Source organism: Cyanistes caeruleus, chromosome 18 (genome assembly GCF_971803275.1).
Source record: "Cyanistes caeruleus chromosome 18, bCyaCae1.hap1.1, whole genome shotgun sequence".
NCBI lineage: Eukaryota > Metazoa > Chordata > Aves > Passeriformes > Paridae > Cyanistes > Cyanistes caeruleus.
This window is the reverse complement of record NC_141718.1, coordinates 883,806-911,129: the sequence shown is the minus strand read 5'-3', so window position 1 is coordinate 911,129 and position 27,324 is coordinate 883,806. Positions and strand designations below refer to the sequence as shown.

The window sequence follows — 27,324 nt, the reverse complement described above, 5'->3', positions numbered from 1 at the left end:
AGGCACTGAGGGAGGAGCTGCTGCAGGCTGCATTTACAGCCTCACAGATGGGCCAGGGGACCTTCAGAGGGAATAAAAAAGGGTTTTTCTGACTAACTGAGCCAACTTCAGGGTGTCCTGTTCCTCTCAAAACCTCTCAGCCTGCCAGCTTATTTCTGCTCACCTGTTTGATTGGCTTTGATCCTTTGCCAGCTCCCCTCCCCTTGTTTTCTGAGAACAACAGGTTTTTAAAAGCAAAGAAACAAATACACAAGGTGGGACAGAAGCCTGAGCACTGAGCTAATGGGAAGAGATTAGTAATAGTAACGATTAGAAAGCTTTTTCTGCAGCCTGATACATTTATTACTAAGCTTCAACTATAAATATATTGATCTGGAATTTGTGCTATTCCCAGCAAAACAAAATATGTGCAAGTGAGAAATTCTGCTACACCCTCAGAATGTAATTAACATATGATTTTTCAGGCTGTATTTAATCTATAAATATGAAACCTGCATCTGGGAAGCAGCACACTCATTTGCATGTGCTAACAGTGGCAGAAGCACAAACAACACTTGTGCATGAGGAAAAGCAGGAGAAGAGCCCAGCCCCGGAGCAGGCAGCGCTCATCCATCAAGGGTGGCCAGCTCTGGGCTCATCCATCACAGCCCTGAAGGCTGAAAGGTTGGGGCACCAACTGCAGGACGTTTCATCAGCATAAACTGCGCCTGGATTTATGTTTTACATTTCATCCCGTCTTAAGTTCCAGGCCTATAAATATTCAATGAGTCTTGTAAGTCCTTGTAAGGGAAATATGAGACCCATGCAGGCAGTTTTGGGTATAATTATCCTTGCAGCAACTTCACTCAAATGATTTTATAGGTAAGAATAATCCTTTTGTTGTCCTGCAGCCCTAATTACAGTATTTATCTTCCCCTTCAAAGCCCCACTCCTACCCAAGCAGCTTTTTAAGCAAAGCACACCTCGATGAGCTGCAGATACAGCTCCAAAAATAGCACTTGTTCTGTTTGCAGGAACAAACCTCCATTGTGCACCTACCCCACGGCTACTGCTGTATTTCAGGACCTTGAAATGTACTGTTAATTAATCCAATTACATGCATTTTATTTTGCAGTTAGCTCTGCCACTGAAGCCATGGGCCATGGGTACCAGGAGGCCGTTCCCTTCCTTGGCACAACCACCCCAGAACTGGTGGCGTGTGACAAAGCCAGCCCTGTGGAATGGCAGATTCCTCAATTAGGACTTCATTTGAATCATCCCCAGAACACACAGTTCCCATTTCCAGGGTTAGTTTCTGGACTTTCCTGACCAGTCTGCCCTCAGAACATTCATGCTGGGTTAACTTTTCCCATTTTTTGGGGTGCTGACCATTGGGGTTTGCATTTACAGAGCCCCAGAGCTCCAGCCTGGCAACAGGCTTTGAAGGTTTGCTGTAACCATATCAGGACTTCATGAAACATGAAAGAAAAACATTCAAATGGATACTGGGAAGATTTAAAAGAATTTGTGCTTCTTCTGCAAATCATTTACCATCAATTAACCAACCCAAACATCTGCAACTGCACCCTTTGGGTTTAATAAATGCACGAGCACTTTGGTTTCCATTTTCAATGGATTTCCTCCTGTCTCTTGGGCTCATACCTCCTTCTGTCCCTCTCTCCCCCCAGTCTTTTTAATCTTTAGGTCAGGAATCATTCCCCATGAAAATAAAGGAGCAGTTTTGTCCAAGGCTTGTCAGAGGAGATGGGTGCTTCCATGTGGAATTCAGTCATTTAATGGCTCAGTGGGACCTGAGCGTTTTTTTTTCATTAAGTTGTCCAAAGTAATCTCATCATTCCAGAATTTATTTCACTTCCACCCTCCTCTGTCTGCTTGGTCCCAGAGTTTTAAACATTCCTTTAATGTTTAAAGCTTAAACCTCATGTAAGAGCAGGTCCCTACAGCCTTGTACCTGTCCCAGTGTTCCTCAGTGCCTCTAATTCTGCCTGACACAGACAAAGCCAAACCTTCATCTCCCAGGGCCTTAATTGCACCGAGAATTTTAAAGGAAAGGAGCCACTTATTAATCCAAAAAGTCACCAATATAAAAGCAAACCGTAGTCAAAACCAGGATTCCGAATTTTTTGAGAAACAGTCTTCATTTTTCCAAAGGGGTGGATAATCATCTGCAATTTAATTCTCTCTAAATGAAGCATTTTTCATCAAGTAATTATTCCGTGTCATTCCTGTGACATCTATTTTAGGTATCAGATATTGAGGGCACTTGAAATCTCACATCCTTTCTGAAAAATGTAGGCCAGCATTTGTTTTGCCCAGTGCCTGAAAAAATGACTAGAAATTCATTTTCCCTAGAGCATCGCCATCGAGCTAATTTAAAACATTTGTTTGAAATTAAACAAAACATTTTAATTAGACCAGCAGAGGACATGTGGTTACTGAGAAATCAGAGCTGTGGACACCTGACCTGAAAGAGCATTCACCCTTTAACCCTTCCTGCTCCAGAAAAAGGGCTGGCTCCCCTCTCAGGATATTTTTATGAGCTTCCAACCTGCAATTCCCATTTCTGTGCACTGCAAATCTGCTTAAGAAATAAGTCCAGCCACAAGTATAACCTTGCCAGACAGAGGGCAATTATTTCATTTGTCTGATTCAGTCAAGCTTCATCATTCATTGAAACTAAATGCTCCTCTACGGCTTCAAAAATTAATCCCTGCCATTGAAAAGTCACACTGTTATTTTACCAAAGTGAACTGAGTTACCAAAGCTTTAATTTCACTTGAGCAATGCATCAAAAGCTCTTATCCCTGAGTGTGGCCTTTGCCATCCCTCACAGCTTCTTCCCAGGTTTTTTTGGGTTTTTTTTTTTCTTTTAAAAATAGGTTTAGGTAAGTAGGAATTCACCTGAAATCATTTTTTTATACGAAACTTCCATAAATCCCTGCTTGTGCAAGCGTTCACAGCTGAGCCAGGCTGCCCCACACTCGGGAGCAGGGCTGAACCAAGGCTGGCTTGGCCCTGCATTATTTCACGAGCTGCAGCATCCTCTTCTGTGTGACAGCGAGGGAAGAGGCGATGGACAAATTTAATTACCATTTTCTGGAACAGGAGAACATCAGTGTTACATGTTCTGAATATTCATCATCTTTTTAACACCACTCCTCTCTCCTGTTCCTCTCAGTGTGACCCCAGCAATGGTTCTGCTCTGAGCAGGTTTGAAGCCTTTCCCAGGGCCTGCAGCTCGGGCTGCCTGCTGTTGATGACATCTCTCATCACAAAGCCCTGGGGGATGCTCCCAGCTATCCCTGGAGTGTGTCTGTTGCCTGCTGCAGCCTCCATCCTTTTCTAGTGGCTGTGCTGGAGCTAAATGAGAGAACTTTTCTGTCCCTCCCACACTTCAGACATTTGTTCTCTATGGCATCATTTGAATAAAACATCAGGACAGCTCGGGCTCTCAGAGGGGAGGGCTCCAGGCAGAGCAGCTCAGGTAACGCTGCCCACACTGAGCTCTGCTGCCCTTTCTGCTGCTCCCAGGCTGCCATTTCAGCAGGAAAAAGGGATTTTCTCCCTCCTCAGCCCCAGCTCAGCTCTGGGCTGCCCTTTGCAGGCACAGGAGCAGCCCTGGCTCTGCAGGTGAGGACACTGAAACAAGCCCTGCTCAGAGCGAGCAAACACATCCCACTCCTGTGCCCCCCATGGGAACACTGCTGGGAAGACAGAAATTGAATCATGGGCAGAAAAAAAGAAAAAAGAAAAAGAAAAATGTAAAAAAGGAATGTAAAATGTAAAAAAGGAAGCCTGGAGATGAAGCTGGCACTTCTGTGATGCTCTTCCAGAAGCTGACACTTCACAGAGATGCTGTTTTCCCCCTCCTCGTGGTGCCTGGAAATGCAGTTTGCCTCCTCCCAGCTACTGCTGGCAAGGCCAGGAGTGCCCCAGAGCACCACAATTTCCTGTGCAAGAAGCACAGGAGGCTCAGGTGCACCCCTCCTGTGTGCTTGGGAGGCTTAAAAAGCAAACTGGAGCACACACTTTCCAGGGCAAGACTGGGGAATCTGGCTGTGCTGATGGGAAGGATTTGTGCAGCAGTTCTGCTGTAGAAAATTAGAGAAAATAAGTCAGATTATTCCTCAGGGCATTAACTTCAAGCCATTAAGGACTGAGCAAGAGAAACTTATTTGAAATAAAATCTCGTTGCTTCATCTGTTGGGAGGGAGGAAAACAGAGCCCCTTAACATAAACGCAATAATGAGGATGTGCTGCTGATGCTTTCCCTTTGTTTATTTTCATTTTTCCCCACAGGCCAGGGTTAGAATTACTCTGGCCAGAAGTCAGAAATAAGTGAGGTTTTACCTAAAATAAGAAAAGTCAAATGTGAAAATTAAATTGCAATAAGGTTAATGTGTGACTGAGTATCCATATTCACAGGAGGTGAAAAGCACCTTTTCAACAACATACGTCAAGTGGCAGGATCTTGTCAAGAAATGCAAAAGAAGCAAACATTATTAAAATTAAAAAGCCTTTCAAAGCCGTGTTGGAAGGACTTTAATGGCTTAGACCTTGAGCTGAGATTTGGGAAGTGCAGAACAGCAGGAGATGGCAGGCTCTGAAAAGCCCTGGTGTGTTCTGGCATTTTTTGGTGGCTTCAGTTTGCTGTTAGGGCTGGAAACTGCTTTGCATCCTCTGCTTTTAACCTGATGGAACGGCGTGTTTGGAATAATTCTGTGTTTTCTCAGTAGAACACTGAGCCACAGCCTTAACCTTCCCAGTAGTTCATGCTAGTTACAGCTGAGTTATTTGATTAAAATATTATTTTTACCAGCTCCTTGAAAGTGCTGCAGCAATCTGATTTATCCTCATTGTCAGCGTGTGTTTGTTTAGTCTTTCAGACGAAATGAACTCTCCATTCATTTGGCACTAATGCCAAGGGAACCATTGTATTCCAAAATAATGGAGCATAATGTGCAGCAAAACATTTTGCTCGTGCAGTTGCACATAACACACAATGGGAATTATTTGGTGGCTTAGGGTGCTAATCTGCTTCCTCTGGGGATGGGATTGCAGGTTTTGTATCAGCCATGGATGGGTGTCCAAGGCCAAATGGAGATTTTTGCTCTGGGGTTACCTGCTGAGTGTTGTCATTAAAAAAAAATTACTTTTTCCTGCAAAACCTGGATTTCTCTGAATTTTCTGTTGGCCTGAGAAATGCTGGGGAGCTAAAGAGCTGGAACATTTAAATCCTCAGTTGCTGAGCAGTATTTAGAGTGGGGTGCTCGGTTTTAGGCCACAGAGGTTTCAGATGTGCAACAGGCAGGCAGTAAACCACCCTTACCAAACACAGGAATTACCAAATTCCCCTTACCAAATACAGGAATTACCAAATTCCCCTTAGCAACCTCAGAGGGGAATTGCAGTGGAAATCAGGGCCCTGTGCCACAGCTCTGCAGCACAGGGCTCTCAGAGCCCCTCTACATCTGTTCCACAAGCTGAACTCTGCTCTCAACACCTCATGCCAACTCGACTAAACCCAAACTTATCACAAAGATATGGTAACAAAAGCCAATTTTCATTGTGGATGTCAGCCTGGAGCTAGGGAGTTCTGATAACATGAGGAGAGCTACAGCTTCAAAAGGGAGAAAAGGACTAAACAAGCAACCATTGTGGAAGTCATTAAAAAAATTAATTAAAAGTAATTAGAGAAAAAGACAGACAATAATTAGCTAATGTTTGCCGGGCAGGAGTCCAGTGCAATGTGTTGCCCTTCTCATCATAACTGAAACAGAGCTTTCCCCAAATCCAGGGGCCCTGAGATGGAAAGGGAGATGCAATTCCAAGAGGAATCGGAGCAAGAGCTGCAGGGAGGTGCCAGCAGCCCCTGTCCCCTGCCTGGGCAGGCTCTGCTGTCCCCAGGGCTCTGTCCCCTGTCCCCAGGCTCTGTCCCCTGTCCCCAGGCTCTGTTCCCTGTCCCCAGGGCTCTGTCCCCTGTCCCCAGGCTCTCACCTGGCTGCCAGGCTCTGTTCCCTGTCCCCAGGGCTCTGTTCCCTGTCCCCAGGGCTCTGGCCCCTGTCCCCAGGGCTCTGGCCCCTGTCCCCAGGCTCTGTTCCCTGTCCCCAGGCTCTCACCTGGCTGCCAGGCTCCAGTGCAGAGCAGAGCCACCGCGGCTCACGAGGCTTTCAAACCCCAGGTGCTGCTGAGGAGTAACGGTGCTCGTGCTGGAAATGTGACAAGGATTCATCTGTCACTTGAATAATTCAAATAACTGTCACCCAGGGAAAGCTCTGTGGAATATTCCTCAGTGGTGACATCGAGGGGAAGCTGTGTGCAACAGGAGCAGGTTTTGTCACACAAGCTGTTCTTCCCAGTAAATCTTTCATTGACTTCTACATAAAGACCATGAATGACTCCAAACCCGGTTAGTGCTGCAGCCAGTGAAATGTTCTTTCTTTCTCTTCCACACCAAATATTTAGATGTCAATCAGTTTACCAAATTGCCTTTGGAGGTTGGGAGGGTCCCCTCCCTGCACACCCATCCTGCACCCAATCCTGCACCCATCCTGCTGCCCATCAAACCTCTCCCAACCCAACTGCAATTCCCTGACAGCTTCACTTGCAAATTCCCTCTCTGCACAGCTCATGCTAAGAACCTTAATATTCCTGCAGATTCAGAAAGGGGATTTCCAACAAGCATTAGGGAAATTAAACTTCTCAAGAGCTGTCTCAATCTGACAAGCTATTTCTGTCTCTTTAAAGTACAGTAAGTGAAAATATTATAAAAGGGGATGGGGAAGCTGTAGTAAGTAAATGATGAGTTAGAAACGAGGACAGGTGACTCTGGATACACCTATGGCACCCATATTTGTATATACATCCACAGAAACACATGAATATGAATTTTTTAAGGCCTCCTGCTGCCTTGGAATAGAAAATCATCATCTCCCACCCTCTGCCTCCGTCCAAAGCCACAGCAGCTGGTGACACTAATGAGCGTGAGAGGCATTTCCCTTGGAGATCTGTGCTCTGTGTTCCACCTGGAGCTCCAGGTTAATCCAGGGAAGCCCCAGAATCCCACCCAGGCCATGGATTCTGGGTTTGGGAGCCAGGGAGGGCACGGTCCAGGCCGAGCTGGGGACACTGGGCTCACCACAAACCCTGCTGGAGGTGGCACCAGTGCTGAGTGCACCCCACAGATCCCAGAGATCCATCCCTGTGTGTGTCCTGCTGCTCATCCCCAACAGGGCAGGCTGCCCCCGAGTCCCAGCCTGGCTGTCCCTGTCCCCTTTTGCTCCTTTCTCCCCCCTCTGCTGCTTTCCCTTTTTGATCCCCTGCAGAGCTGCCAAGCTACACCCCAAAGGGAGGAGAGGCTGTTTATAGCCCAGGTCACTGCAGGGGAGGGTGAGAAGCTGAACCAGGCTTTCAAGATGTAAGGGTGTGACTCCGAAGGAGGAGATGATGTTATTTTCTTTAGGAGCATCAGAGTGGCAAAATTTAGCTGCTTGCAAATTTTTTCAGTAGTCTGGCCTGACTCTTGCTCTAAACCCTGGAAATTTCCCCTGGTTTAAGGCCTGATTTGAGTCACAATGCTCAGTGTGTCTGCCTGCCCTCCCTCTTTGTCTTCCCCAGCAATAATCACATTACAGCTGGGTTAAAAGAGCACCCCCTGCACCTCCTCAGGGTGCAGCTGGAGTGGGGGACACCAGCTCTGCAGGGGATGAGGGGACAGAACAATTATGCTTTACAATTAATTACAATTAATAATTATGGATTAGAAGAGATGATTAAAATCCTCTGGGGCTGGGGTGATTGTGCAAGGGCTGTGCATGTGCAGTGCAATGAAAAAAAATCCTTGTGAGCTTGCACTTGCAGCCTGCCCAAAATTCCTCTCCAGCTGCAGGGACTGGTGCTGCCAAAGACAATTACTGAGCACTCTGTGAAAGTCAGGCTGTGTGGAGAGCTGGGTACAGAGCAAGACCTGATCAATACATGGGATTTTTCACTATTGCAAAATACTTTGCAGGCTCATACCACTTATTTAAGGAAGAAACACAAGAGGGACCGGTTTGACCTTGGTATCCTGACGGGCAGGACAGGAGGGAATGCCAAATGCTAAGAGCAAAGCTATTGATTAGGCCTGAGAGAGGGGACTGATGGAAGAAAGCTGTAAAGTTATTAATGGTCAAGAGGAGCACAGCGATTTAGGGGTTTGGCTTGATGACAAGAGGATGGAAAATGTGTGTCCACAGTCATCAGACAAAGGATTTGCTGAAGAAATAGGGAGGCATGAGATACAAGTAGAGGATCTTCGTGGATACAGATCATCCTGGGCTGGGCACAGCCAGAGAGTGCTGACCTAGGCAGGGCTCAGGGACATGGAAGGACAGCCCCCTTTCTTCTGTCCTTATTTCTGCTCCACTCTGCCCATCTGCACTTACTGAGCTCAGCTGAAAATGGGACTCAGTCATCTCTGCAGCCTCGTATTATCAGGGCTGAGTAGTGAGGCTCCTTGGATTGCTTTTTATGTCATTAGTGCATTAACTGACTGTAGGAAGCTCTAATTTAATTATTAGGAACATGGGCCTGAACATGAATAAGCACAGTCCCTGTTAGAATTCAAAGCTGCAGCATTTTGGTGCTGGGGACACCCATCTGGGCTCTGCCAGGTGCCAGAGAGAGCTGGGACACAGCACTGGGCAGAGCTGGTACCCAGCACAGAACAGAGATGCAGGATGCAGGCCCAGCACAGAACAGAGCTGCAGGATGCAGGCACAGAGAGCTGGTACCCAGCACAGAACAGAGCTCCAGGATGCAGGCACAGCACAGGGCAGAGCTGGTACCCAGCACAGAACAGAGCTGCAGGATGCAGGCACAGAGCTGGTACCCAGCACAGGGCAGAGCTGCAGGATGCAGGGCAGAGCTGGTACCCAGCACGGAGCAGAGCTGCAGGATGCAGGCCCAGCACAGAACAGAGCTGCAGGATGCAGGCCCAGCACAGGGCAGAGCTGCAGGATGCAGGGCAGAGCTGGTACCCAGCACAGAGCAGAGCTGCAGGATGCAGGCCCAGCACGGAGCAGAGCAGGGTCTGTGGCTGCAGGAGGGAGCAGCACAGGAGCTCAGGGCTGCTGTGAACCAACGTGACTCGGGGCATTCGTGTCCCTGCAGGCTCCCTGGGCTGCCTGGAGGGGATGTGGCAGAACTTGTCGTGTGTAATCCAGCAGCCACCTTGGCAGCGTGGTGGGGATTTCCTAATGAGCACTGGCAGTACACACAAACACAGGAGCGCTGCTGCTTCTCCAGCCATTAATATTGCATTCGTGGGCTGCTTAATTTGCTGCTCCTCACGGAGCTGGAGCAGGGAGCCTGCATAATGAAGGATTTGTTGACAGAGGTCTTCATATCACATCAGCAGGAAGGTAGAAAATGATCCTGTTCCAGGCACGCTTGCTGGACTGGAGTAACCTTGGTCCTTGTGCTGCTCCCGAGGATGAGCAGGGCTCTGGCCATTAACGCTGCCAGTTTTCAACTCCACCTGCTCAGGCTTTCACCAGGAAGCCAAGCAGCACATCACTCACTCCACAGGGAAGGAGCAGTATTCCTGTACGAGGAAGGTGCTGAAGCACAGGGCTGGGGAAGGGCATGAGCAGAGCCCACCTGGGGGCTGTCAAACAGAAATGAACTGGGAGCAGATTGTGTGTCCTCAGCACTCTGAAGGTGATGGCCTCACCTGGTTCAGAGCTCTCTTGGCCTCGAGCTGCAGCCACACAGGGCAGAGTGGGGAGCTGGGGCTGGCACCTTGTCCCTGTCCTGCAGGACACACCTGTCCTGCCCTGGGCATCGCTCTGGGGACGGCTGGCACCAGGACAGCTCAGATCTGTGCTGGCTTTGTACTGCGGGCAGTGATGTGTGGCTGCAGGGCTGTGCAGGGATGGGCTCTGGCACAATGAACATGTAGAAATACGTGACAGAGTTCCTGGGCATTCAGCACTAAATAAATTCATCTCTGGGAGTTTTTTTAAACGCTTGAGGCGTTTTCTAAACGCACCATTTGGCAGTGATAGCTCCTTCCCCGAGCTAATTCCTCAGTGATGCTTGCTGGACTGTGATCAATAGCGAGTCCAGCCAGCTCTCTCTCCTCAGTGCCACATCTGCAAGGCTCTCCCAAGCTGCTCTACACGAGTCCTTCAGCTCTCACCAAGCATCTTCCACAGCACAGCAGCCCCTGGGGCACGGGAGACTGAGAGCTGGCACTCCTGGAGAGCCTGAACATGCACAGAGCTGAACTGAAGTGTCTCCAGGGTGCTCGTTTCATTTACATCCCATTCATTATGGAAACGAGGTGTGAAAGCAGTTTCCAGAGCTACTCGGTGCAGGCTGCACATGGATTTAATACCTATTCTGGTTTTTCAAGTCACTTACCTCCAGAGAAGTCTTGTTTCAAACCAATTATTTAGCTGCACTGCTCAGACTTTGAATTCATGGGTGTATTAATGCAGCTGGGTCTGAACCACCATATATTTAACTCTGCTGAAGGGGAAGCTTTTAAAATGAAAGAAGAGAGTAAAGAACCAGCTTACCTGATTTATAGGACCATCAAGTTTCTACTCCTGGTTGTATTCATGCATAAAGTCCCTAAAAAGAACCAAACTATCAGATAAATGTTCTTCTTTTTTTAAAAAACATGCCTCAATCAGTCTACTCACAGGAAGAAAGACTCAAACATGACAGTAAGAGGCAACTGCAAAGAAGAAAACAATAAAGTAATTAATAACTCTCACAGGAGAGTGCTTGCTGTCAGCAGGGCTCTTTATCAGGTTCAAGGGATTGCCAGTGGGAGCCACAGCTGCAAAACATTGTGTGTTTGCAGCACCTGAGCACCATCACTGCTTTGATGGTGGGGAACAGGATTTAGGCTCCACGTTTGCCAGGTGGGATCTGAAACACAGAATTCTTCCCCTGGGATGCTCCAAGGTGCAGAGGGTTTTGTTTAGAAACAAAAAAAGGGCCCTGAGCAGCACAAAAAGGGAGTGCACACAAACACCCCCTCCCAACAGATACATACCTGCCCAAATCTCTATAGGAAGTTGATTTATTCTGCCATTAGCAGATTAATTAGAGTGTTTGCTTGCACACAGGTGGCCACAGTTCACTCTCAGGGTCCTGCACAGTGGGGTTTTGTCACAGATTTGCAGTGACTCTGGGCAAATCCCCTGGCTTGGGGTTCCCCATGTCAGTAAGGAGCACACCTTGCTCAGGCACCGTGAGATCCACGGGAAAAGAGCACCCTGGACCCTTTGCATTATCTGGAGCACTGCCTTGTGGCTGGTAGGCATTTCCAGCTGCAGGACACACAGGGACCCCTGAGCAAGCACACAGGCAGGATCTGCGTGTCAGGATCCTCAGTGCTGCAGCTGGAGGCTGTTTGTCCTCAGAGAGCATCCCTGTGCCTTGTGCCAGCACAGGAGCCTGCTGTCAGTGCCTGCTGTCAGTGCCTGCTGTCAGTGCCTGCTGTCAGTGCCTGCTGTCAGTGCCTGCTGCTGCCCAGAGCAGCTGTGCAGGAGCTGGGTGTGGCAGGGCAGCTGTGCCAGCTGCTCCTGGCACCGACTGTACCCAGCACTGACTGTGCCAGCACCGACTGTGCCAGCACCGACTGTACCCAGCACCGACTGTACCCGGCACTGACTGTGCCAGCACCGACTGTGCCAGCACCGACTGTACCCAGCACCGACTGTACCCAGCACCGACTGTGCCAGCACCGACTGTACCCAGCACCGACTGTACCCGGCACCGACTGTACCCAGCACCGACTGTACCCAGCACCGACTGTACCCGGCACCGACTGTGCCAGCACCGACTGTACCCAGCACCGACTGTGCCAGCACCGACTGTGCCAGCACCGACTGTACCCAGCACTGACTGTACCTGCTGCTCCCAGCACCGACTGTACCCAGCGCCGACTGTACCCAGCACCGACTGTACCTGCTGCTCCTGGCACCGACTGTACCCAGCACTGACTGTACCTGCTGCTCCCAGCACCGACTGTACCCAGCGCCGACTGTACCCAGCACCGACTGTACCTGCTGCTCCTGGCACCGACTGTACCCAGCACTGACTGTACCTGCTGCTCCCAGCGAGGGACACCTGCACAGGCAGCCCTGCACTCACACTCTGCTGTGCCCGGGGCACCCTCACCCTGCCTGCCTCCCTGCAGACACCAAAGCACCCAAAATATCCCCAGAGCTGCACACAAGGCACCAAGGCTGCTTCCCTCACCTGAGAGCTCAGCCACAGCTTGTCTGGAGCCTGCACTGTGCTGTCCTCAGTGCTGCACTTGTCCTGCACTGCTGCACTCATGCTGGAACTGCTGCACTCGTGCTGGAACTGCTGCACTTTCCTGCACTGCTGCACTCGTGCTGGAACTGCTGCACTCATCCTGCACTGCTGCACTTGTCCTGCACTGCTGCACTCATCCTGCACTGCTGCACTTGTCCTGGAACTGCTGCACTTGTCCTGCACTGCTGCACTTGTGCTGCACTGCTGCACTTCTCCTGCACTGCTGCACTTGTGCTGCACTGCTGCACTCGTCCTGCACTGGATCATCAACACTTGAGCAGAGGTGCTGAAAGAAATCAAAGACCATCTGATCTCCAAAGCATTGGACACATTTCTCTATTTACTCACTAAAATCGCCTTACAAGGTGTTCAGCTGAATGTGGACCTTCCCAAGAGAAGAAAACCCAAAACCCAGAAACTCATGTATTGGGCTTTCAGGCTAGAAATAAAGCATGTGGATTTATTGCAAACAGTTTCAAATCTTGGAAGGGTGGCTTGGTGCACCTACATTTGCAGCATAACACGTTGTTGGTGCTGCATGTTCTGCCCCAGCACTGCAGAGTGTAAAATTCTGTGAGTGGATTGTGCCATGAGCCTCCCTGGATCCATCACAGGACACATCTCTGTACTGCTGCCAGGCTCTCTCAGGGTAAATGCTCTGACAGTGAAAGGAAAGAGGCGTTCAGAGTAGGGAAAAAAGATGAAGCCACTAAAATGCAAATTTTATTCACAGTTGGCATGTTTATAAATATATATATATTACATTCTTACAATCTACAGTACATTCTAAATATAGAGGGATTCAATCTAAGTGTTTGTGGGAGGGCGGGTGTGTATTGAACTGAGCAACCTAGATTTAATGATGGAAGACTGAACAAAAAGGGGGCAAGGACTTACTCCAGAAAATAAAGGGGAACTTGAAATATTTTTATATATAAAATCCACCATCTGGATTTTAGTTAGTGCTTTGGCACTTTGCTCTGGCCTTTGGGGGCTGCTGCTGGACCCCATGAGAAATGTCCTGGTTTGAGGGCTGGAAGGGTGATCAGTGAAATCCTACTGTATGTACATTGTGATCAGAAGCAAACAGAAGATATTATCACCCCTGGGAGAAAGCAGTGTTATCTGCTGGGTTCAGCTGTGCAGGGCTCGGTGCTGGGGGTGCAGCTCTGCCCTGCGACCTCTGAACCTGCCGGGCCAGGAGGGGGGACCTGAGCACCCCCAGAGCAGGGCACGGGACAGGGGACAGCAGGGCACGGGGCAGGGGACAGCTGGGCACGGGACAGGGGACAGCAGGGCATGGGGCAGGGGACAGCAGGGCACAGGACAGGGGACAGCAGGGCACGGGGCAGGGGACAGCAGGGCACGGGACAGGGGACAGCTGGGCATGGGGCAGGGGACAGCAGGGCACGGGGCAGGGGACAGCTGGGCACAGGACAGGGGACAGCAGGGCATGGGGCAGGGGACAGCTGGGCACAGGACAGGGGACAGCTGCTGGTGGCCAGCGCAGCACAAGTGGCTCTGAGCCCAGGGACCCGGCCAGCTTGGGAAGGGACAGCCTGGAAAGGCAGGACAGACTGGAACCAGCAGGGCTGGGCTGGGCAGGAGCAGCCAGGAGGGGAGGGAAGGGGAAAGGGGAAAGGGGAAAGGGGAAGGAAAAGGAAAAGGAAAAGGAAAAGGAAAAGGAAAAGGAAAAGGAAAAGGAAAAGGAAAAGGAAAAGGAAAAGGAAAAGGAAAAGGAAAAGGAAAAGGAAAAGGAAAAGGAAAAGGAAAAGGAAAAGGAAAAGGAAAAGGGACCACAGCTTCCAAGGCTGACTGATCTGGGAAGTGCCCTCAGGATACCAGATGGGGAGCTCCAGGGAAAGGGCTGGGAATACAAATTCAAAACAGGACAATCAGATAAAGTGGGCTTTTAAAAATAGCTCATTCTCTCAAACTTTCTAAAACAGACCTTCATTAATATGAGTGATATTCTGAGTATAGATTATATCTTCTCCTATTTTACAAATTAAGAAATACCAAAAATTGGCTGGCAAAGTTTATTACCTTGGCATCTACTTAAAAAGAGAGTTTCAGTTTGAACTGTATCTGTGTATCCACTGTCAGTGCTTGGGAGGCAAACATGCTGGTTTGTAAACAGCCCAGTTACGCCTTTATCCCCTCCAGACTCTTTGGAAACCCACGACTCCTCAGCTCTGGGAGCTGCTTCCTTCACGCTGTTGGTTTTTGTCAGCTTTAAATGAATGTTCCTGGATGGATATTCTCTGCACGCGGCTCGAGCCACACGCTCTTTGCATGGATCTATTTATTCTGAGAGCAATTTTTTAACCAAAGCTTGCAATATGGAACAGTAGAGCTGTGTGAGCTTTGTAATATCCAAACTGTACTGGAGTTTGTTATATTTATTGATTTCCTGGGAAAGCACAGAGAATGAGACCGTATTATTTTTCTAATTTTTTTTTTCATGTTACTGTGTATCAAAAAACCACACACATCTCTCACTTCCATCTCTGAGCACAGAGAAGACTTGAATTTTAAGAGCTGTCCAGGATCTCTGCTCTCCCAGCTGCTTTTGGGTGGCTTCTTGGGGCTCCATTGTGTTATTATCCACCAGCTGATTCTTGTTAGAATACAACATTTTGCCCCACTACCCAAAATTAAAGGCAGAAGGTGAGTGAAAAAACAAACAAACGAACAAACCAAAGCAAAAAAAGTCTTTTGTGTCTCATTACGCATTTTCATGCAATCTCTCCATGTAGTTTTTAAGCTCTTTGCACTCCCCCAGGTCCATATCCTGGCAGACCCATTTAATGTCATCCTCATTGCTCATCAGGATGGAGTTGACAGTTGGACACCCATCATCGGAGGAGATGGTGGTAAAGGTGGTGAATTTAACCCGTTTCCTCTTAGAGGTAGGAGAAGTGGTTGGTTCACTTTTCTGTTCTTTCCCCTCACTGAACGGGGACTCAGGAGACCTGAAAGATTGTCCATTGATATTGGTGGTGGCAGTTGTGTTGAGCAGATACTTGCTCTCCTCGTAGTCCACTCCCCTGTCAATGGCTGTGATTCGTTCATCCTGCTGGGATGAGAAGTTGATGTGGTTCTCCAGGAGCTCTGTCCTGTTGCTCAGCCCAACCCAGTCATGAGAGTGGCTCATGCCCTCCTGCTCCTCAAAGGGAACTTGTTTGTTCCTGTACTTGAGAGCGAACGTGACGCAGTTGATGAGGAACACCAGGATGGCGAGGCAGAAGACGCCCAGCAGGGCGTACATGCCGATCTCCAGGTCGCTGAGGCCCCGGGGGGACTGCACCAGCTCGTTCTCCTCCGAGTCCCCGCTGTCCCTCGGCAGGTCCACCTGGGCGGGGAAGCTGGTGAAGTCTATGGGCAGGTTCTGGCTGTCATCATCCAGGAGGCTCTCCCTGTCCTCCTTCCTGCTCAGAATGGACCTGTGGGTGGTGGTGCCCCTGCCCAGCTCGTGGCCCATGGAGGAGCTGTAGTACTGCCCATCCCCTCCTCTCTCCTGCCAGCTGGTTTTTTGGCGCCGGTCGCTGCCGTGGTTTTCCAGGTGGACGCCGGCGCCCCTGTGCTTGCTGTCACTGATGTTGGGGTTGGCGTCGCTCTGCCCAAACTTGACCTTGATGCTGCCACTCCCAACAGCCAGGATGCTCTTCCTTTTGGATTTCTGGCAGGATTCACTGATCACCATCTCCACCTTCACCAGGGTCCCCTGGCCCTCGGTCTCAGCAGCAATCACAGGCCACTTGAACTTGGGGTCATGGTGGATGGACACCACCTTCTCATCCAGGGAGGTGGCTGACAAGGAGAAGTCTTTGGAGTCATAAATATCCAGGGGCATGACAGATCCATCACTGAACTGGATCCAGCAGCTGATGGCTGCTTCCTGTAATATATAAAACACACGCTCACTCAGAGTGATCGTCCAGGGAGACGTGCTGTGTTCTGCTCTGTTCCCTCCTCCTCACCAGATCCACACACCATTAGTGATCAAACACAAATAAATAGGGAGAGCAGTGGAATTCATATCTTGCCAAGACGTGAAGAGCAATACTAGTCTAAAACACTCGTTGATAACAAGATTTGTTTCCACAAAGGTGCTTAAAGGAGCCGTATCCCCTGGGCTCTGCAGAATCCACTTCAGCACCAGAATAAATTGCATGTCAGGAAGCATTACCAGTGACTGAGATCATTTAATATTGTATATTTAAATTAAAAAAAAACCCCAACATTATTTCTAAACTGCTTAAAATACAAAGTCTCCTCTTATCACACAAAGCACATGTTAAAAGACAGCTAATACAGCCAACAGGTCCACACATGACTCCATACCTTCACTCCTTCATTTCTGTCCTCAAATTACATTAGCAGGTCATATAAGCAGAGGAAAACAATCAGTTGCTTCTTTAGGAAATGGCCAGGGTAATTTTTACGCTTGTTAGCAATTAAAAGCAAGACAATAATAAAGTTTAATCTTGTGTCACAGCAATGCAGATTGTGTACTCCAGTGTGCGTGGTGGCTTTCACCAAATGCAAATGAATCCAACCTGGGTACTGAGAACGTGCCTAATGCTGCAGCACTTCTGGGTCCTTGACTTTGGGCTTCTCACTTGAAACATTTGAAAGTATTTTTAAATTTCAGAAAACATGCGCTCACCCATTTCTGAAAATCTGGTCCTCTAAGGACTCTCAAATGGCAATTGAAAATTGTTGTGCCACCTGAAAAAAAATCTTTGTATTCATCAATTGATCATTTACAGACAAAATTCAGGTTGCTGTCCTGGAATCTCATTGTTGCTTCTGATGGTTGGACTTGTCCTGGTTGGGATACCTGCACTGGAGCATCCCCACCAGACACACCTGGCTCCAGCAGTGCAGTCTCTGCTGTCTGAGCCTTTGTCTGGTCAGAGCTGGGATCACAGACAGACAGACACCCAACCAACAAATGAACTTGTGAAAACTGTGAAAAGTCCTGTTTCTTTAAATAAGCAGTTTTCCATACAGTATTTACGTTCTAACTCCACACATATACAGAGAATAAACACACATGGTTATCCTCTAAACTGCTCATAGCACAAAGTCATTCACCTGTGCAGAGCGTGGAGAATAAGCTTCCAGTCTTTGGGATTGAATGGTGCAGAATCTCCTGGCCTGATTCCGAAATCCACAAAGCTCCCCCTGCTTCAATGGGAGATTTGTTTCTGTCTGTATTTCAGGACAGAGCCCTAAGACTTTGCTGACACTGTCATAAATCCCAGCTTTGTGTTTATTAATCTTTGGATGTTTCTTGAAGGCTGCATAGAATTTATGTCATCAGCTCTCATCCTCCCACTGTGTTGCTTAAACCTGCATAATCATTTAATAACTTTGCACTGCTTTTCTTACAGGGACTGTGCTCTGAAATCATGTCCTGAGCAATGGAGGGACCCGGCTGCCTTTCAAACAGAGTCAGGCTGGAGGGCACAGTCCCCTCTCTGGGTTTGTGTGGATCCAGAGAAGATGCAGGAATGACCTGTCCTGACTCCACTGCTGGGAACTGAGATTCCAGAGCTGGGCACACAGTGGGACTGCCTGGCACCAACCCTGCTCCTGCCTGGCACCAACCCTGCTCCTGCCTGGCACCAACCCTGCTCCTGCCTGGCTCAGGGCACTTTGTTCAACTCCCGTGTCATGGATCAGCTCACTGGCCTTCCTTCAGCCTGCCTGGCATCCATTTCTTGACTCCTGGAACACTGTGAGAGCCTGATTTTATCACCCTATAAAGACAGCAGCTCTGCATTATTTCTCATCCTGCATCCCAAGGATAAGACCCCATGATGAATTAAAGTACCTCAGCAGTTGGCCAGACTTCAAATGTGCATGCCATGATCATTTGCCTTTAAAGCTCAGAACATGCTTAAGTGCTAACAGCCCAGTGCATCCTTGATGAAAGTCCCAGACTGATGGATTTGGTTTGAAAAAACAAGTTTAAATTTCAAATGTGTACAGAAGCACAAGGACAAAGAGCAAGCAGAGGTATGAGGACACGGCAAAGTCCAAAAGCCCTTGGTAACTGCTGGCTCCCTAAAAAGGAACTAACAGTAATAAGGGGAAAAAAATGGTTTATGAAATCATGAATCAGGAAATGAGTCAGTGATGCTGATTCATATTCTAGTAATGAATCAGAATGAAAGGGATGTTCCCTGACTTCTTCAAGTGCTCACAGGAAGTCACTAAAGGAAGAAGAGTTTGGCACAACACGAGACACTTTGTGATGTAAATGTGGCACTAAAGGCTTGATTTGGATACCTGTGGTGGGAGGCTGAACATGGCAGGATGTGCTGGGATCCAGGGGTGCTGGATGGGGCACAAAAGGGGTGTGTGTGTGTGTGTGTGTGTGCACCACTGCTGCTCCACTCTGACACCTCACTGCCTGTTATTTATGGGCTGTTTGGTGCCTGGGGCTGTTAAAACACAGTGCCCTTTTGGTGAGATCTTTGTTTTTCTGTTTAGAGCCCTTGGTGGCCTTCAGGAAAGTCCCATAAGCAGAATGTTTCATCAGCACACTGTTAGTAAAAGTGTGCTCGATGGCAGCAGCTGGAAATGTCAGAGGCAGTGAGCCAGAGCAGCTCCCTGCACACAGCCCAGCCCATACCTGCTTTGGGGACTGCAGCAGCTCCTGTGCCACTGCCGTAGCGAAGATGGCCCTGTTGCTCCCCGGGCTGAGCTGCAGGGACAGCGACAGTCCCGTCACCAGCTGCACCCCCAGGTCAGTTATTGTCACCTTCTCGTCCAGCACTGTCACTGTCTTCTCAGCCAAGATGGCATCTGAGAGGGGGGACAGTATCTGGAAGGAAAAACTGAGGTTAGTGACAGCTGTTTGTACAGCACACGTAAAATAACCACATGTAAAATAACCACACGTAAAATAACCACACGTAAAATAACCACACGTAAAATAACCACACGTAAAATAACCACACGTAAAATAACCACACAGAACTGGGACACAGATGAGGGGTGTTTATGCTAATGGGAGGAATTTCTCACAGCAGACACTATTAAATTGTGATTAAAAAGGGCTCCTCACATTTTGTAACTCTTGTGCAATAACAGAGGCCTTGTAACACCTTTACCTGCTGTAATCAGCTGTGCCCTTCCCCTCTGCAATGTGCCAGCACATCTGCTTCAGATGTGGAAATTGTAAATGGAATAACCACACCTGCCTCACATGTAGGACCAGTTGTAAATGTAAACTTCATGTGAAATATAAGTATTCAATTAATCCTCATGTTCTGAGGTGGCAAAAATAGAATGCAGTTTTTATTTTTGTATAAAATCCACTGACTAAATGGTATTTATTTCTATCCTGTGGAAAGGAAGGGTAATGTATTTCTACAATAACCTCTCCTGGTACTGAATGCAAAATTGACAGAGAGGATTTGTTTTGGTTAAGAAAATACACACAGAGGTCAGTGCAGTGATACATGACATCCAAGATGCTCATTAGCAAGCGAGTTGAATTTAATGATCCATACAGGGTACAGAGCATTTTTGAAGCAGCTTATAAGAGATATTCTTTAAACACAACTTGCTCTCAGCTTTTTACCCTTGGATTTTTCTTTCCAAAGTTTTATGTGCATTGGTTGGAGCACTGGAAGTAACAGAGCTTTAGAAAGGCATTCAGAAAATCTCTGCAGATTTTGCAGAAAGACAAAAATCTCAAGTCTCATTTCTCCAGCCTTGACAGCCTCGTTATCCACAGGTGTGGTGGTTGTGTTCTGCTTGGACAGTTTGGGATGATAAGCTTGTTTGGAGAGAGATTTTTCTCCCAGTTCTACTGTTTGTTAACATGTTTTCTACTTCAGTTTCACTGAAATAATCTCTCTCCCCATCTCCTTTTCCTTTTCTTTTAATTAATATTTGGATTAACATTTCAGTCTCACTTCCTTAACCAGCACTGGTTAATTTTCACTTTACCCTCTGCTCTGTCAGTGCAGGCTGGGAGGAGGCTGAGCTGTTCCAGCAGCTGCATATGCCTTGTGATAACCCAAATCCTGGCTCCAGGTTCAAAAGCAGACTTAGAAAAAGCCTCCCAATACTCAGGTTGGGTTACATGAAATAAAACTGCCATCATCTACACTTTGGGGCACCAGACAAGGAGAGAAAACCGTCCCTTCCATGTCTTCTCTCTTCAATTCCGTTCCATTCAGAAGCTGCTGGCTGCAGCTGGTGCTGTCGGTGCTGGCTCCCCCAGCCCCAGGGGTGACCCAGGGGAGGACAGGGACACGTTGCCCTACCTGGATGGTTGTCATTCCGAGCTCCAGCCCAACCAGGACCTGCCCATCCTGCAGCCTGGCGATCCTGGGCTCCTCCACCTGCATGAAGTCCCTGACCAGGTCGGTGATGTCCAGCTGCCAGTCGGAGCCCAGCAGGAAGCTGAGCTGAGCCCCAGGCTCGGGGGGCTCGGCCACGAACTGGGTCAGCACCCTGACCATGGCGTGCTGGTACTGCAGGGTGCAGCCCCTGCCCCTGCGCTCGTCCTCGTCCTCGTCATCGCTGTCCCTGGCCGGCCTGCACAACAACGGGAAACGTTCAGCTGTGCTGGGAGCTGCAGCAGGAGAGCTGCTGCTGCTGCTGGGCTGTCTGCAGCCTGCTCCTGCCTTCCTGCAGCTTCTCCCACTTTTACCCTGTTTCCCGTCTCCATAACTCTAACACAGCGCTTGAGACCTCCCAGCTCTGCTACCACACTGCCCTCCCCAAACATCTTCCATTGTTTTCCATGTCAAGTCCTTGCTTTCAGGACCTTCACACTTCTTTTCTTTCTGGATCTTCCCATAAACATCTTTGTGTTGCCATGGAAATCTGCTCTGCACCTACACACACATCCCTCTCCGTACAGTACGATTTGAAATCACATCTCCACCAAAACGTCTTTGATGCTAACAGAAACCTGTAATGAATGTCTTCATTTGCAGCTGGGAATACCAAGTACCTACTTTATCACTTTGTTCCTCTTGGTGACACTGACAGCAGATGCAGACAGTTCTGCCCTGCTTCACCCATCCTCTGTCCCGCGGGCACTGACAGTGTCTGAAAGCTCTGTGTCCTGACTTTGGGACACTGAGCAGTGCCACTGAGCCTGGCAGGGGTGTGGAACAGCTGTGTGCTAACTGTGACCACTGGCAGTGGCCCCGTGAGCTGCCAGGACCTGTGAACAGGCTGGAGACCGACCAGCCCTGCCAGGGCTGGCTCTTGCTGATGTCTCCTTGCTGCCTCGTGGCTGAGCCTGCCTAACTTGACCAATTAGCTCTTCCCATCTCAGTCATTAGTGCTACAAAAGGAAATTGATTTCCAATCTAGATTCATGCAACCTGCAGCTTCCATTTCCCTTCCAAGTCCAGTGCAGGAGCCTATTGAATAAATGTCTGGTGACCTTCAAATTTACAGCAGAATTGCATTAAGGCCAAATGAGCATGTTCAGATCCACTGGCCCTGACAGGTCCCTGGCAAGTGCACAGCCCAGAATGAACATCCTCTAATGAAACCTACCTCTTATTAGAGATGATGGGGACTCTCCACCCCTTGATCTGATTTAGTTCTGTGTCAGAGACCTCTATCTGCAGCGGGAGACGAGGAATCCACACTGTCATTTCTAAAGGGGCACTCAGATGCTGGTAAGTAAAATTAACTATGACATTCACTTTGCCTTTCATTTCCTTCCCGTTGACAAAGACATAGTCACATCTGTCAGAAACCTGAAAAAAGGAGAAGGGGAAAAAAACATAAATTAATGAGTGTCTTCACTAATTATAAAGTTCAGCACATGCTGGGTAAGTGAGTGGGAGGAAGAGAAAGGATCTAGGTTTATACTAGCTCCAGGTTCAGAGGACAGCTAGGAATAACAAGAAAGGTGCCTGGTGTGCCCTTAATAGCCTGTATAATTCAGCATCATTTTAACAGGCTGGTTTTCCTGCTATAAACACTTCCAGTAAAATCTAAGATAAGGGAACAGCTTTTTCTTGGTCCTTAATCCCCAGCAGGACAGAGCTAGGATAAAGGATAAAGGCAGGGAGAGCTCAGCCAGACTCCCCAGTGCTGCTCTCTGCTGTGTGCAGCACAAGGAACCCCATCCCCTGGGGAGGAACAGCTGAGAGGGGACAGAGCTCCTCAAGAGCCCCATCACAGGCACAGAACAGCTACAGAAACAACTGAGAGGGGACAGAGCTCTCTAACCCAGCCCAGAACGGGACAGAGCTCCTCAAGAGCCCCACCACGGCACAGGGACTGGTGCCAAGCAGAAGTGATGCCAGGGAAGAGCTCCCTGGTGGCCAGGGCTGCTGCCAGCCTGGCAGGGGCTGCACAGCACTGCAGCACGAGCTCAGGCCAGTGCTGGTGGCACTTTATTTATCACCTGCAGCTCTGGACATCAATATTGCAGAGAGTTAGTAAATCTCACTCAAGCAATTTAGCAGTTGCTGCAAGGATCTAGGTGAGCTGACAGAACCTGTTCATTACACTTAGTTAAAATATATGAGTAAATGTACACGTCAAATAATTTATTAACTACCACTTTACCGTGCTGATGATCTGAAGGAATGATCTATTAGAACCCTGAACTCTTTTCACAATCCATTACCAGCCAGACCTTCCATTCCATTCCATCAATGTATTTAATATTTCTCACTCTGGAATGTATAGTCTCATCCTTCTCTAAATTTAATGCCATTTTCTACTTTCCTGTTTAAAGGCTGAATGAATTGAAATCATATTTAAATATCACCAGCTTCTGTAGGATAATTGGCATTCCTAATGTTATTATCTTTAAACAACAACAATGCCCTCACAGACAGATGCATTTCCATCCTGTTACCATTGTCTGAGCCCAGGTAACTCACCAAGAAAGGTGACCAGGGCTCTTGCAATGCCTCCCTTCCAAGCCAAGGCTTTTAAGGGCAGACTCTCGAGGTTTTGGCAGCAAAGGAAGGAGTTTGTTTTCAGGCAGATTTATGGCTTTTGGGATTGTCTCCTGTAAACCTGTTTTACACCAGCTCCCAGCAGCTCCTGTCAGGAGCCTGTCTCATTGTTGTGCAGCAGGGAAATCCAGCTGCTGTCAAAAGCCCCCCAGCCACGAGGGCAGGAGCTCAGAGTAGGGGGCTGAGCACAGCCAGGGCTGGGGACTGGCACTGGGTACATCCTCTGCCCCCCAAAGCTGCTCCCAGGCTGCAGGAACAGCACATTCCAGATTCCTGCTCTCAGGGCAGGATCCAGCTGCTGCTCCCTCGCTGCAGGGGCTGCCAGCAGAGAAACCCTTCAGGCAGTGCCTGGCACAGCTGCTCCTTCTCCCACCTTGCTTCTGGAAGTGGGAATCTGCTGCTTGCTGTGCTTGTCCCTGTTGTCTTGTTGTGTTCTAAGTGCTGTTCTCACCCCAGCCAAGTCTCCCATGTGCTGATGAGCTCTGTCTGCTGCTTTCTGCCTCCCCTCCTTCCCCTGAGACACCGGTGAGAAGGGAACTGGGCAGAGCCTCCAAGAGCTGATGCCCCTGGCAGGAAACAGCAAAAGCTGAAGGCAGGGCAGCCCCAGGGTGTCGGAGAGCCAGGACCCTGCATGTCCCCCTGTGTCCCCTGTGTGGCCCCTGTGGCCCCTGTGGCCCCTGTGTCCCCTGCTCTGCACTCACCAGGGCACCTGCCAAACCTCCTCCTGCCTGGGTAAGGCTCTGCTCTCTTGCTCTCTGAGCACTGCCTTCTGATGGGGCTGTTGTATTTATTAGTCTGTGAACACGTGAAGAGCAGCTCAGCCACAGCTGGAACTGTATATGTATAATATATCTATATTATATCTATATATAATATATCATATATATAATATCTATAATGCTGGAACTCAACCCAGACTCCCCCAGGCCACAGAGGTGACTGCTGAATTGTGCTGGTCAGAGATGGCAATCAGACTCTCTGATTTTAAATTCATTAATGCTCCAGCAATAACAAGAGAAAGAAAATTTGCAGGCAGAGACCTCAATTCCAGCTTTATCAGGGAAAAGTTGTTATTATTACTGCACAGAAAGAGTTAAAAGAAAAGAATCCATCCCTAAAAAACTACTGTATGAATGATTAAATAAATACCATGACCTTGTGCCTTCAAGATTATGATTTCTAGAACAAACTGATGGTGAGGAAAGAAATGCCCAGGCTTGGGATAGCTGCTTGTGCCTGTTTCCCTGGCTGAGAGTGCAGTCAGCAGCAGCTGTGAGCTCACTGAGTTCCCAGCCAGCCCTTCAGTGCTTGAATGAATAAGCATCACTGTTCTGCTGCAGTTTGCATGCAGTCCCAACCCAGCAACATCAAAACACGGGGCAAAGTACAGGACATTTTCATAAATCAGGCCAGCACATTCACAAACAGGTCATCAATAGACAGATTGGCCGTGCCCCTGCTCCTGCAGGCACATCCCAGCCGTTCATCTTCCAGCACAGGGGAAGGAGAGCTGGGGGGAGCAGGAAATGCGAGGCTGGGGTCTCTCCTGGGGGTGATTTCCCTGCTGCTGACTGGGACAGAGGGGGGTCCCGTGCAGTGAGTTTGCTGGGCCTGGCAGGATGGAGAGGGGCAGGAGGAAGGGCTGTCTGGGCAGGGGATGTGCTCATCCCAGAGCAGCACATGGAGCCCCAGACGGGCCCTGGGGACCAGCAGTGCCCGCAGCTCGGTCTGACCCAGCCCCAGCAGCCAGGCACTGCAGGGTGCAGCCCCCAGCCATGCAGCAGCCACCCCCAGAGCCAGCCAACACCTCCTCAAACCCAACAGGAGCCGCAAGGGGACTGAGCAGGGTGTGTGATTTGTGGGGGAAACAATCTGTTTTCTTCCCAAGATCCAGGGACTCCCTCCCATCTCTCATTTCCCCTTCCCCTGCCTTTGAGCCCTGATTTCTCAGGGACAGCAGATCTAGCTCTCAGTGAAGGTGACAAGGGCTCAAGAGAGAAAGAGTAGATTTTCTTTTACTGCTAATGCACTGCTGGAATACATCTCTGTGTTGTGGCCACTGCAATTCAAGGACATTATAATGCCATTAAACCCTTCTGGTGCTGTTCTCCCTTGCTGAAGCTTTTCTAGGCTTTGTGTCACTGGAGCTTTTCACTCAACTACACTCAGCTAACTTCCATTAATTAAGGGAGACTGTACCTAGCGTTCACAAGACGCTCCAGAAATTCTCTCAGTACAGGGGGCTTTTATCTCTTGAGGGACTGAGCTTTGAATGGCTTTTTTGGCCATGAACTTGGTAGGTTATAAAAGTGCTTTGGGTTTCTTTTGGCTCCTGCAGGTCCCCCTCTTTTTCTTCCATGAGTGAACAGCTAAGACAGCTTCCTGCGAGTCACACACACACAGATCTGATGAGGGCAGAGGTCTGTCCCTCACTGCCAGCACAGCACAGGCTCACGAGTGACATTCCCAAGGCCACCGTGTCCGTCCCCAACACGCAGCTCCTGGCGAGGAGGGTGTGGAGTGCAATCATCAGCGCTGCAGAAGGTGCAGAGGGAACATTGCAGGGGTGCTCAGTGAATTCACACCCCCAAAAGGGACTGAAGTCACTGCTGTGATCCTCGCTGGGAGCAGGTGGTGTCCAGCCCCACAGCTGGGCAGCTCTGGGTGCCAGACTGAGCCCACAGCACAGCTGGCAGCCCTGCATCTCCTGCATCCCTGTGTCCCTGCATCCCTGCAGCCCTGTATCCCTGCATCTCCTGCGTCCCTGCATCCCTGTATCCCTGTGTCCCTGTGTCCCTGCATCCCTGCATCCCTGTATCCCTGCATCCCTGTATCCCTGCATCCCTGTGTCCCTGCATCCCTGCATCCCTGTATCTCCTGCATCCCTGTGTCCCTGCATCCCTGCAGCCCTGTATCCCTGCATCTCCTGCATCCCTGCGTCCCTGCATCCCTGCATCCCTGCATCCCTGCATCCCTGCGTCCCTGCATCTCCTGCATCCCTGCATCCCTGCATCCCTGCATCTCCTGCATCCCTGCATCCCTGCATCCCTGTGTCCCTGCATCCCTGTATCTCCTGCATCCCTGCATCCCTGCAGCCCTGTGTTCCTGCATCCCTGCATCCCTGTATCTCCTGCATCCCTGTATCTCCTGCATCCCTGCATCCCTGCATCCCTGCATCCCTGTGTCCCTGCATCCCTGTATCTCCTGCATCCCTGTATCTCTGCAGCCCTGTGTCCCTGCATCCCTGCATCCCTGCAGCCCTGTGTTCCTGTGTCCCTGCATCCCTGTATCTCCTGCATCCCTGTATCTCCTGCATCCCTGTATCCCTGCATCCCCTGCATCCCTGTGTTCCTGCAGCCCTGCAGCCCTGTGTTCCTGCATCCCTGCAGCCCTGTGTTCCTGCATCCCTGCATCCCTGCAGCCCTGCAGGGGAGGCTGCTGGGCCACCCCAGCACAGACAAACACTGCCAGGGCATTGCTGCTCCAAGGCACCTCTTCCTTACGTGTATTCCAAAGCCTGTTTGTGTTGTTTGAAAAGGGATCATCTTGTCCTCCCCACCTTCTGTACGCTCTTGGGCTGTGATCACAAACCAGAGAAATGAGCTGTTTACTAATTCCTCATCTTTTATTTCTCATTATCTGTGGAAGAACACACTCAACCCTCGGAAGGCCTGCAGCAGGACTTTAGGCAGAACGTGGGAAGGAGCAGTCAAGCCTCTCACAAATCCCACCCAGCCCTGTCACACCCAGTGAGCGCTGTTCCCATCCCTTTCCTGAAGGGATTTTACTGCTGTTCCTGCTCCCCTGGTGTGCAGGCTGTCTGTGGGAGATGTGAATGTGTGGCTGGAATTCCTTTGGTCCCATAAACCCTGTGTCAGCCCTGGGCTGAGCAGAATCCAAAGACATAACAGGAGGGAAAGGGGAATGTACGTCGGAACTCCCAGAAGAGGAGCCCAGCATCTCACTGTTAGCTCTCAGAAATAACTCTAACAGCCTTTCCCCACCTCATTATCATGATTAAATTCCCATGGGA

At 49.3% G+C, this 27,324-nt stretch overlaps 1 protein-coding gene across 10 annotated transcripts in view; it reads right to left on the bottom strand.

The window, feature by feature from the left end:
* TMEM132D (transmembrane protein 132D) overlaps positions 1-27,324 on the bottom strand; it is a 224,851-nt gene that overhangs the window by 912 nt on the left and 196,615 nt on the right. For 9 of the 10 annotated variants that reach the window (XM_086856464.1, XM_086856461.1, XM_086856468.1 and 6 more), the window contains 4 exons: positions 21,868-22,073; positions 20,616-20,889; positions 18,971-19,162; positions 13,023-16,222 (listed from right to left, as the gene is read on the bottom strand). In XM_086856464.1, the coding sequence (XP_086712590.1) occupies positions 15,050-16,222; positions 18,971-19,162; positions 20,616-20,889; positions 21,868-22,073 (1,845 nt within the window). In that variant the 3' untranslated portion in view covers positions 13,023-15,049. Of the gene's footprint in view, positions 1-10,565; positions 10,621-12,261; positions 12,608-12,825; positions 12,945-13,022; positions 16,223-18,970; positions 19,163-20,615; positions 20,890-21,867; positions 22,074-27,324 lie in introns of those variants that run through there. The other variant, XR_015277856.1, reaches the window with a different exon arrangement.